This window comes from Eretmochelys imbricata, chromosome 2 (genome assembly GCF_965152235.1).
Source record: "Eretmochelys imbricata isolate rEreImb1 chromosome 2, rEreImb1.hap1, whole genome shotgun sequence".
Taxonomy (NCBI): domain Eukaryota; kingdom Metazoa; phylum Chordata; order Testudines; family Cheloniidae; genus Eretmochelys; species Eretmochelys imbricata.
In genome coordinates this window covers 103,731,696-103,743,824 of record NC_135573.1, presented here as the reverse complement: position 1 = coordinate 103,743,824, position 12,129 = coordinate 103,731,696, and the positions used below count along the sequence as shown (strand labels likewise).

Below are 12,129 nucleotides of genomic sequence, written 5' to 3'. Positions count from 1 at the left end.
CCAAAACAATGGGAGAGAAGAGTTCAGATTAACTAAGCCACTGCCCCAGGGTAGCCCTCAGAACCCTACTACAACAATCTAACAAGCTCAGTACCTCAGCCGCACAGGATACCGTAGCAATCAACTTTACCTAAACAACAGATATAACATGTGGGTATATGAGAACTGATACCAGTCCTGTAAATGCTTTGCTATAGGTAGTAGGATGCATAGCTGGAGATACTTCAGACACACACAGACGGTGCGCCCACTGCTACACCGCATTGTTGAGTGTTACTTACTAACCCCCATGGGACAGCTCTGCTGGCTCATCTTTATGGGATGGAGCCATGGCCTTCCCAACTCTGTGACCCCTTGAGTTGCAATACTTTCCGATGGAGCAGCCCATGCACTCCCCTATGCATAGCAGCTTCAGTTCTGCCTGACTGCAAGAAGGAGAAAAGGGGAAGGTAAAGAAAAAGAATCCCAAATAGATCACTGTAAAATTTGGTGAGGACGGGGTGGGGCGCTGATTTGTGATTTTTGAACACTTGGGGGTTTGCAAAACTGGAGGTTGAATCTAACACCAATTCCATAACAAAATGTACATATGCACAAAGACCAAATGTGCGTTTGCCACTCAGGTAGACGGGTACCCAGCCACCCAATTTGTGTTTGTAAATTACAGCTTCCATGTGTAAAAATATATGAACATGCATTTCTGTGGGCACAAGCACTTGTATGTATATTTTTAAGGCTGAAAAACTGAGACTGCAGCTAAAAAGTTAGCTTTCAACTTTTAGAAAAAACAAGCCATACAAGAAAACATAGTAGGGAGCTTTTATAAGCCCACCTGAAACTGACATTCAGTTCCTGGAAGCTCCTTTTCATGTGGTACACCTCATACATACCATGCATGACCAATGAACCTAGCAATACTATACTGCTCTATAATTAATGCAAACACGAATGTTACGGGCCATCAGGCCATCACACTTTCTGGATTCATGTAATAAAATAAGCTTGATATACAAAAGGATGCTGTTGCTTTTCAATGGACAAGTCTGTAGGAAATTTCAAATGTTATATAGTCCAGACATACAGATCTATAAGTTCAACATACAGAAACACACACCCCACATAAGGTTTTCAGAAATCTGGAATTTTTGTGGAGTGAGATGCCGGTTGTTTTTGATACTATAAAGAGAATTTTTGGACATGCAAATAATTATTTTAAAGCCTATTTTCTAAACCTTTGTAAAAAAAAAATCCTAAACACTGTTTGGTCACAATATTGTCTTTATCTATGCCTAAGATTAAAAGTGAAATAAAATTTAGTATTTCTAGTTTGATTTTGAACTTATCATCCTTCGTGCACATTAGCCCAAAAACATTTTAAGAAAGTATGTAAGGTACATATAGAGAGATGTAACTTTATATAGAGATTGCTTGATAAATACAGAAAAATATCTGTTTCCAAAATAAATGGCTGATAAGGAGTTTCCTTTTCATTATATTCTGCATTTATTCTTGAAGAGGAATTACAAATGGAAGATGATTCGTTCTATAGATTGCTGAGACAGGTACAATTCAAGAGGATGCCTGAGTCACATTTTTACACTTGCTTTGTCTTATGGAGTCTACAGATAAATCATGAATGTAATAAAAGTGAGATAAGCACTAGCCATCCTAATAACAAAGATCCTGGAATAAAAATTAAGAAGTGATCTTCATAATATTCTATCTTCCCTCCTTTCTTCTTTACCCTCCATATAATAATTTACCTTTAGAATATTTTCCTACATAAATGGAGAACTTTAGATAGCAAATATTCTATTTTGCTGCAAGCAAAATTGTTCGCATTGCTATCACTCAGCTTATATCAGTGAACTTGTATCTTGTAAATATCTGTTTCCCTTATAAACATGTTCTACATCCTACAGCTCAGCATACAAGATTAAAGGCCAAGGTCCTGATCCTGCAGAAAGAGCCATGGGGCAGACTCAACTCATCAACATCTTCTAATGCCACGTGCCTTGAATGGGACTGTATGCAGATACATACAATTCTGCATTGGGATCCACAACACACATGCAGAGTTCCAGGGGCTTTAGCAGGTCTCTGTGTGAGCATAAGGGTTCATGATAACAGATCCCAATGTAGGACTGGGGTCTAAGCATCCAACTAATCCTTCTCCCATTGAAGTCAATGGGAGTTAGTTTTGCCATTAAACTCAGAATCAGGATCAGAGTCTAAATTGGCCCAATCCTGCAATCCTTATGCATGCTTTGAACCAATACTGAAATTAATAGAAGTGTTAGGTACACAAGGACTACAGAATCAGGCAAGCCTCATTTGAGGTAGGAATTATTCTAGCCACTTATCTATTCCTTCTTTCTCTCTCTACTCCCTTCCCCTCCTGCCCCTCGAACCCTGGACTAGTTTTAATTACAATAAGTGAAAAAGTGTCACCAATTTTAGCAACAATTCAAAAAAATAGTTTCCTTTATTGTCTAAGGACCTCTGTAGATGAATCTAGAGGGATGTGGCCCTTAGTACTGGCAGATGGTCTGGTTGAAGAAAACTAATACATTAGGGGTTAAGAAATGTAAAGAAAGAGTGATTTGGAAAATCACTGGATTTCTTTCTTTTCATTTAAATTATAATACATATTCAGGAAGAGATCCAGGAGGTTTATTAAATATGGTTATCTAAAAATCCTTATGACAGAGTGGATTTTGGAATGTGTGTTGTTTGTTGGAACCTAACCCTACAATCCCAGCATTTGAAATAGAACAGATGTGTAAAATAACAGGAAAAAAATCCAGACCTGTTGTGACAAATTCTTATCCAGTCTTTTTGGAAAGATTTAAAATAACAATTTCTATTGCGTAGTCTGTGATCCTGTTGACGTCTGTGTTCAATTGCCCAGCACTCTTTCATCTACATAAAACGAGAGGTATTTTTTGTGGAAGGAAGCTTGGTCAGTGTATTTGATTGGTGAAATAACTTAAAATCTCATTTCTACGGTAGCATCCAGCTGCCCTGGAGCACAAGTTAATGAGATCACATGGAAACATATTGCAAACCAGGAAACATATTTTACACAAGACCAAAACAGTGGAAAAAATGTTAAATACACAGCATATGGACGCTCAGTTTTGTACATTTCACCTTTTTTGTTTGTATTAGCACATAGGAATGTTGTATGCATTCTGGTTGTATATAATAAAACATGAAGAGAGGCTCTTTGTAACTGAAAGATTTTTTTTGTCAAATTGTCATATTATTTCCCTTGAAATTTTGAACAAAAAGAAGCCTGCCTCTTTCAATGAATTTAGACTAGTTTATATCTTTGGAGGGAGAACACAAAAGCCTTTTTAAATATGTAAGAAGGCCCTAAGGGATTTCTCTGGTGCTATACAAACCAAGGGCCCAATCCTGGAAGGTACTGAGCATTCACTACCCAGCAACTTCATTGGAACGGAGAGTGCTTAGCCTCTCCCAGCAATTGATCAGCACTGTACAGGATCGAACTGCTAAAGAGAACTCAGACAGATGCTTGAGATCACTCTACCTAGAAAGGAGAAGGAGGAGGACTGGGTTTGAGGCTGAAGAGGCACAGTACTGTTTGTTGTGATATAAGGTGCCACAATTGGCTTAGTTGGCTTTTGAAGATAGCCACTGATAGGAAGATGCCGCATTAAACAAACTGTGAAGTGGGGAGAGAAGAGGGTGGTGGGGATAGGGGTTTTCCCTACCTATCCACCTTTTCTCTTCGCTTTTAAAAACACAGTTTAACTTTTATCAGGGTACATAGCTTGTCATGCCTGCAACTTCACTGACTTTTATGATCAGAATTAGAGGTCTTAGACTAGCATTTGAACTGTTTGAAAACCAAACTTATCTCCTACAGCATTATCCCAAGGAGCATCACCCTCTGTGTTCATTCTTTTTCTAGGAAGACTTAAGAATGAAACACTGTACATGAGGACAGGACATGGTTATTACTCTTTAAAATTCTGAATATTATTTGGCTTTTCTTTGCTGACAATACAGTGTTACTGTGTGATAAATAAATGGGACAGGATCGATTGAGTGTTACTAGTTGCAATGGAGATTTTTTTAAAAATAATTGAAAGAACAAAGCTTGTCAGAAAAAAGCTTTGTCCTTCCACGCAAAGGAAGGCATATGTAGCTTTCAGATGAAGGGAGCATAGTGTATAAAGGTATTGTCCTGCGTAAAATAACCAAGTCATGTTGTGTTTTTATGCCCTGAATAAAAAGCCAACATGGAAAGAGCCCTGGAAGAGCCCCATTAGCAGGCACACCTGTGGGACATGCCATTATTTTATGAGGGGAAAAAAATGAAATGTTGAACTAATTAAGTAAATCCAATGGGGTAGCAGCACCATGTTGTCCTACTGACTGACAGAGCCATGGTTCTGAATGTACCTGTATTCCTTCTCTCTAGACTGCCAGGAATGGGGTTCAAGTCTCCTGGAAAAGAATATTGTCTTGCCAATTTGACCCCAAGATGGGTGACTCTTAGAACTGCATTTTTTACCACTCAGTGTTTTCATGAGGGTCACTCCATACACCAAAGATGTAGTATTATGAAATGGCAAAATAGAGCACTTAACCATTTACAAGTGGAAGTGTGGGAGGAACTGTGTTTGGAAAAGGACAGCTGAACAGGAAAAGGAGAAAAAGTACATATAAAAATGTTATTAGAATTTCTTCATAGATTCAGGAAACCTTACCTCATGTATGATGTAGGACACAGAGACTTTGGTTTGGCCCATTGGTATGGATGCTGTGGCACAGAAAGGTACTGATCACAGAAGTTTCCTTTCCTGATGTGCTGAAACCCGGAAAACTCTTCTGGTGATAAATCAGCAGTTGGTGATATGGTCCCGTGATCCTCACCACTTGGTTCAGTCTTGAGAATCATGGATGGGGTATGATCTATTGCAGTCTTCCTAGATTTAATAGGAATCCCATCATTCATGTCTATTGTGCTGTCAGTGGTAAGGGCATTGATAGCTGCAACTATAGCAGAACTGGTATACTGGTTAGTGTTCCCAAGCCATGTATCATCAGTTACACTAACCCGAGGAGAACTCTGAGGAGAAGGTGTCGGAGAGTGGTGTGGTGAGTAAGAGGTCTGCCTACCATTCAGGCTGTATTTTCTTTTGTTACAGGGAGAAGATGGTCTTGAGTTGCGAGCACTTAGCCAGTTTTCCTCTGTAATGCTTGTTCTGGGAGATGTAGATGGAGAATGTCTTGGTGAATTAAGTAAAGTACAGGCTACCATACTGCGTTGATATCCTTCCTCAGTGTCAGTGGTCTTAGGAGACACACATGGGGACTGCCATGGAGATGTCTGGGGCGAAGTATAAGGATAAGAATAATTGGATTCATAGGAAGAAGCTTCAGAATTGCAACTTCTGGAAGACAAGCTACTTGCTGGACTCAAGCAAGAGGGGTCTCTGTAAGCCTCAATGTTTGGTAAATTCAAAGTGGCAGTAGAAGGTGATCGCTTAGCATTTGGGATGGCTTCCTCAACCTCAGCATCATGGAAAAACTGGTTGTTATTATGATGCATTCCCGGATAAGAAGTTATCTCAATTCTGGGGCTTTCTAATGCTGGAGCTCCATTAGGTCTGACATTTGGAGATAGATAATATCCAGAGGCCCCACTATCAATGTGTCCTCCATATCCGGAAGGATGATTTGTTGATGGGACAATTGAAATGACAGGATTGGATGTCTGAAGGCCATGACATGGAGCTGACAATGAGGAATGTGCCACATTTAGAGGCAAACCGGCATTTATATTTGAAGATGCATAATTATAGTGTTCTGAAAAAAATAAAATAAAAATGAATGACATGAGGTGTGTTGCACATATATACTAACCTACTAGCCTACTGAGTCTTAGTGGAGCATGATGCGATTATCACATGAAAACACTGGCATTCCTGAGCAATCTATAACACAGACATGCAAAGTAGTTCAAATGCTGGAGGTTGGTACTTTTGAAAATGTTGGTATTTTAGTGGCACAACAAGGCAAATCATCTCTGAGGAAACTGAGTTTCTGTATCTCCAAGGCACTCTTCTGAATAGTCTTAGATACAAACCTTAAAAGCCGAATTCTGCCTTCAAACCACAGAGCTGAAAGACTGCAGTGGTACTGCAGACAGAAACTTGCACTTCGTGTAAGTGAGCCATGGTCCCCAAAGAGAAAAATAATAGTTTAAAAAAACCAGGGTGGAGAGAATATAATATGAACAACATGATCAAATACATTGCACTGAAATCACATACAACTGGAAGTTCCACTAAGGTACGTTTCCAACTCGTTCCGGTTAACAACTGGATTTTGGAACAGAACAAGTCTATTGGCCTACTCTGGTTTCTGGGACAAGCCAGCAGAGACCAGGTAAAGGATTCACATGGTGATGAAATACACTGGAATTCCATTAATAAATAATATCCAATAATCCTTTTATTGTTTAAGCACTGACTGCGTTCTCTCTCTTTACCTGTATTTTATCAATTTTATAACATTCATTACAACACACATTATTAAATGCTGGCACAGTTACCCAGTTGGTGCAGAAATCTAGGAGAGTCAGAGATCACCAAACAATTCAATTTGAATCAGCTCCATTTGGCTTACTGAATGACCATTAGTGAGTCACATGAACTTCATGTGCCTTAGGTCTCAATTTTTAAAGGTATTTAGGCATTGCGGCGCTCAGTGTTACAACACCTAACTGATTTAGGAGCTAAATGTAATTTACAAGAGGAATTTAGAGATTTACTAGCCAAGACCCCATTGATTAGGCTATCCCAAATGCTTAAATCCCTTTTGCAAATGACATTTAGACTCCTAAATCAGTTAGATGTTGTAATGCTGAGCGCCGCAATGCCTAAATACCTTTCAAAATTGGGGCCTAAGGCACATAATGCCTAAATGCCTTTAAAAATCAGGGACCTCTGTCTATTGGACTATAAAGGATTACACTGTACTTGCTCTCACATGGTGCACTTTGGATTGGGACTTGGAGGGAAGAAATGAGGTAAGGTTGCACACAGCCTCCCTCTCACCCACAATATCTCTGTGGAGGAACTAGAGATACCTGCCATACTGCTCCATGCTAGTGCCCTTGTGGGGCTCCAGCCTTAGCCTTCCCCTTCACACAAGACAGCAGAGCTAGCTGGCCACCAAAGGCAATGCGTTCTCCACCCTATTAAGAGGTGATGCCGTGGGCACAACTTGCCAGTGTCTTTCCAAGCTCCTTTTGGAGTTGAGGCAGCTCTGGATCACCCCTCCTGCAGGCCAGTACCCTTACACACTATCTGGCCCCATACTGGGAAAAGAAAAGCTTCCCCATACTGGGAAAAGAAAAGCCACTATCTGGCCCCATACTGGGAAAAGCCTTCCTAAAATAGCCCCTGCATTTTGAGTTCAGATGATCCTTTGCTTTCAGTTTAATTCCCTGAATTAAAACTATAACTCGCTCTAATGTTCACCAACCTTTTAAGGATTTTATTACGGAAGAGATACCTTCTTCATTCCTGAATGATAGTAATAAAGAAGTAAGGCTTCCCTACAATAGGAGCCCTTTCACACACAGTATTTGTTTCCTTCCCTCTCCAGAGGCAAACACCCCAGGCAGTGATCATGGCTTACCTTGCATGCTGAGATCCGGAAAAGCTTTGTTAATTTCCACAGCTGTTATTCCCAACATGACCCAATCCCCAACAGCACTGAATATGCAAATGAGCTTCTGAGCTTGTTGCACCAGTGCAGGAGCTTACTCCATTCCTTCTCTTTATCAACCCTACTCAATTTGATGCCATTATCCAGCTACACAGTGTTCAGATTTCTTAATGTCAATGATTCAAAGAAAGACTATATTAATATAAAATACATACATTTTAGTTATTTGATAGTAACTCTGAGATGTTTATACTGATTTATATCCTGTCAGGCACCATTAATGTGTTCAACACCTATTTGAATCACTTTCTACTTAGCCTTAGGAAACTGGCTATTTACCAAGAGAGGTTCATTACATTACACTAGAACATGTTACAGATGAAACAGGACAATTCAGAATATATTCTAGTTTGACACTTTAACCAAACACTGTGAAGGGAGGAGATATCTTAAGAAAAATGCTATTAAAAAGAACTCACAAAAAACTGGCCAGTGTCACCATTCATAGGGGTATTTAATTTTGTCGTCCTCTTCTTTCCTCCTAGCAGCATGCAACTGATAAGGCTCAAATATTTCCTCAGTATTATTAATAAATCTAGTTAACCTGCATTATTTAAAATAATCCTTATTTCATGCCTAAGAATAGGATATTTCATACTACACCAACCCATAATCTGAATGATAGGGAGTGATTTGTAAATAGATTTGGATCTAATGAAAGGCAGCATGGTCCAGTGCTGGCAGGCAATGAACTGAGACTCAGGACACCTATGTTCTAGTCCCAGTTCTGCCACTGACCTGCTGTGCAACCTTGGGCAAATCAACTTTGCCATTCTGTGCCTCTGTTTCCCCTCCCATCTTTATCTGTCTTATCTATTTAGAGTGTAAGTTCTTTGGGAAGGGACCATCTCTGACTCTGCATTTGTACAGCACCTAGCAAAATGAGGCCTTGATCTCAATTGTGGCCCCTAGGCAGTACTATATTATATTATTAATAAATAAATGATATCCATGGAATAATTTTCTTCTGTGGTCAGAAAACATACTTATCAATTAGTTGAAAGACTCCTCCCATAATGCAACAAAAAGGGCATATATAATAATACCACCACCTAGCTAGTAAGTCTTGGTGAAATGCATCGGCAAGGAGACTTTTGAGAAACATACCTTTTAAGCACCACAAGTTAATTGTCACATGTCCATCATGTAGAACCCAAGCAGAATTTTTTAAGGATTTAATTGTCACCATTTTGTTAAGGTAAAGTAGCAAAATGGTGGCATCTTAATAAGACATATTAATTATTATGATCACCATAGGGAACTTCATGCCAATATAATTAATGACTTGTCTTGGATTCCATAATAAACCTGATTTATAGAAATCTGGCCATCAGAATTCCCTGGGAGGTGAAGCTTGGTGCAGAAAGCTCTAATAGTCACAAACAACTTAGGTATTTTGAAAAGAAAAATTTGAAACAACACAGAAAATCAAGGCATTATGTTTCTGAGTGGCTATTGAGCATGTGTAGTGCACTTCCAACAAAAAATTCATCTGGACTTTTGACATGTGGAGTGAATTCACATGATGGATAGCGACAGCTTTGATGGTGCCATTTTGGAAATAAGCTCAGCAGTCTGCACCCAATGCGATGACATGTAGAGAACACTCAACTCCCACTGACTTACATGGAAATTGTGGCACTGCACAATATTGGGCCTCGCATTGTGTTAGCACACACTAGTATAACAAAGATTGGAACTGAACCTCTTGTTTTGTGACAGCTCCTAAACACACTACTTTTCACTTTATGGTGACTTGGAACTATCCTTCTCTCCTCCCCCAATTAAATTATAACATGAAAGTTTCAGTCCTTCTACAGCCTTAGGGCCTGATCTTGTAAAGTGCTGTTTGCCTTTGGAAAAGTGTTGAGCATACAGAGGGGTTTTTGTTGTTTTTTGTTTGTTTTGTTTTTGTTTTAAGGGTGACAAACACTGGCACATCACGTGGACTTCAAGGGGGAGCTAAGGTTGTTCAAACACCTTTTAACAGACTTGACAGAGTTTAAGGCCAGAAGGGACCATTTGCTCATTTTGCATAGCACGGGCCATCAAATTTCCCTCTAGTACTCCTATATTAAGCCCAGTGACTTTAGTTAGACTAAAGCATTTTAGTCCTCAGGAGTCCGCAGGCACAAAACAGGAGAGTCATCAATGCCCGAGTCTTCTGCACTGGCAGGGAATTGATCAGGTTGGATATGCCCTGACAAGCCCTAGCAAATGGTCCATTCCCTCTCTCATTTTGATGGTAAGCTCCTATAGACAGCAGCCCTCTATGTTTCTACAGTCGCTAGCATACTGTCTGAATTTAATCCACAAAGGGAAAGGAGCTTGGCCCCGCCTCGTCCCGGTCCATGCCTTTCTGATCTGGGAGAAAATTCCTTCCCAACTGCAAATTTGGTGATCAGTTAGACCCTGAGCATGAGAGAAAGAGACACTGGCCAGGCATCTAAGAAAGATGATTTTTGACGATCACACTATTTCTATTGAGTGGCTTAAGTCCATATTTTCAAGGTGCTTAAGGGAATTCAATGGGATTTGGGCACCTGACTCCCTGGGGTCCCTTTGAAAATCTCAGCCTGAGGTGCCTAACTTCCGGCATCCACATTTGCAAGACATTGTGACGTTATTAATTAATGCATTTAGACACCATGCACATGCCAGAGAAGAGGGCAATAGATGGTCACTATGTAGCTAATACAAACACAGCACATTAAACCTGCACATTGAAGAGCTGCAACACTATACTTGGAGTGTTGCTTTGACTGAACGTCAAAACTTTGGAATGTAGCTCTAGTGATGCTCAGGGAGGTGGAGGACGGGTGTCTCCAAGATTCCACTATAGGGTCCAGTTGTGCATGACTAGGAGCAACTCCAGCACTGAAAAAGTGGCAAGTGACATCTCCTTGGGATGCAGTAACAACACTCTTCTCTCCACATGCCAATTTCAGTGCCAAACAATAGGTTTCACCCCAAGGATGAAAAAAATGCCATTGGACTCTCACATTGTGTCTCATGGTGACGGAAGTGTACCTTCTAACTCAACACCAACTAAAGATCAAACACACCTGGCCCCTGAGTTGGAGGAAAAGATTTGAAATCCAAACTCAGCTCTGGATTTCACCATTGGCTCTTCTTTTTAACAGGTCGGAACCAAAACCCCAGATGCAAACATCCCCAAACTCTATGATATTTAAAATTCAGATGTGGATCTTAGTATTACGGGCTTCTCTCTCATTTGGATGGTAAACTTCTATAGACAACCATCTTCTGGGTTTGTACAGAGGATTGTCCAATAGATTGCACACTCAATAAATAACATTTTTCTTTCTGGGCTGAGTACCCCTCAAAAGTGGAATGTTTTCCCCATCCCCACCCCAGCTCCCAAACCCAGAAATGCAAAAGGGGTCCCTTCCCTGCAAACATTATAGCCTGTATCTACCCCCCCTCCTCCTCCTCCTCCCATCACCGCTGAGGATCCAGGGGGCAGCAGGATCTGGCAAAAGCAACACTGGGGTGCCTCCACCTCCTGCTGTTAGGAGCAGTCCTGTTCTTAGGACAAAGAGCGAGAACCCTACAAAGCCCCTTCCGCTTCCGCCCGGCTCCCCAAGCGCGCCACTACTTTTCCTATTCCTTCCCAGGGGGCAGCCCCGCGTTGTGATCACTCCTACGTGCCCCCACATGGCATCTCAGCGCCACGCCACCTGCAGCGTGCAGCACGCCGCCGGGAGCCCTGCCGCTCGGGAAGCCCTGAGCCCGGCCAAGGGCTGCGGCTGCTGCCTGCTCTGTACCAACCTTTGCCACCGGTGCAATCATCGCCCTGGTTAAACTCGAAAAGGAAATCAAAATCAAACTCCTGTTCTTCCTCCAGGCCAGTCATGTCTCAGGAGACGGCCGCGGCGCCAACCCCACCAGCTGGGAGACAAGGAGCAGCTTTTCTCAGGCTCTGCCCGCTGTGTCTCGGGCTGGGGCACCGGGGGATGGGCGAGAGCCGATGGGCCGCGGCTCCTGCTCCCTCCCGGCTGCGGGAGAGCTGCCGCCGGGGCTGTGAGCAGCGGGAGAAGCAGGCTCTGGTCTCCCCTGTAATTTCTGTGTAATTCAATCGGCCGGAGCGGCTCGCCGCAGGTACAGGCAGCCGGCTGCTGCGGGCGGCTTCTGGGCTGTAATGTGACCCTCCCCACGGCCTGTCGCTGATCCTCCCTCTCTCGTTGTTGATGTTTCCGGGTGTATATAAACAATCGAGTTGCTCTGCCTGCCTCTCTCTAGTTCCTTGTTTTAAAATAACCCCTCGGCGCGAGTGAAGGAGGAGAGGGCTCTGTGTTTCCCGCCGGCCCCACCCCGAGAGGCGGCTTAGACAGG

General features: G+C 41.8%; 1 protein-coding gene across 2 annotated transcripts in view; it reads right to left on the bottom strand.

Moving 5' to 3' along the window:
* NFATC1 (nuclear factor of activated T cells 1) overlaps nucleotides 1-11,923 on the bottom strand; it is a 142,776-nt gene extending 130,853 nt beyond the window's left edge. For both annotated transcript variants that reach the window (XM_077809089.1, XM_077809091.1), the window contains exons 1-2: nucleotides 11,566-11,923; nucleotides 4,743-5,844 (exon numbers count right to left, since the gene is read on the bottom strand). In XM_077809089.1, the coding sequence (XP_077665215.1) occupies nucleotides 4,743-5,844; nucleotides 11,566-11,650 (1,187 nt within the window). In that variant the 5' untranslated portion in view covers nucleotides 11,651-11,923. The remainder of the gene's footprint in view (nucleotides 1-4,742; nucleotides 5,845-11,565) is intronic.
* Nucleotides 11,924-12,129: the final 206 nt, after the last annotated feature.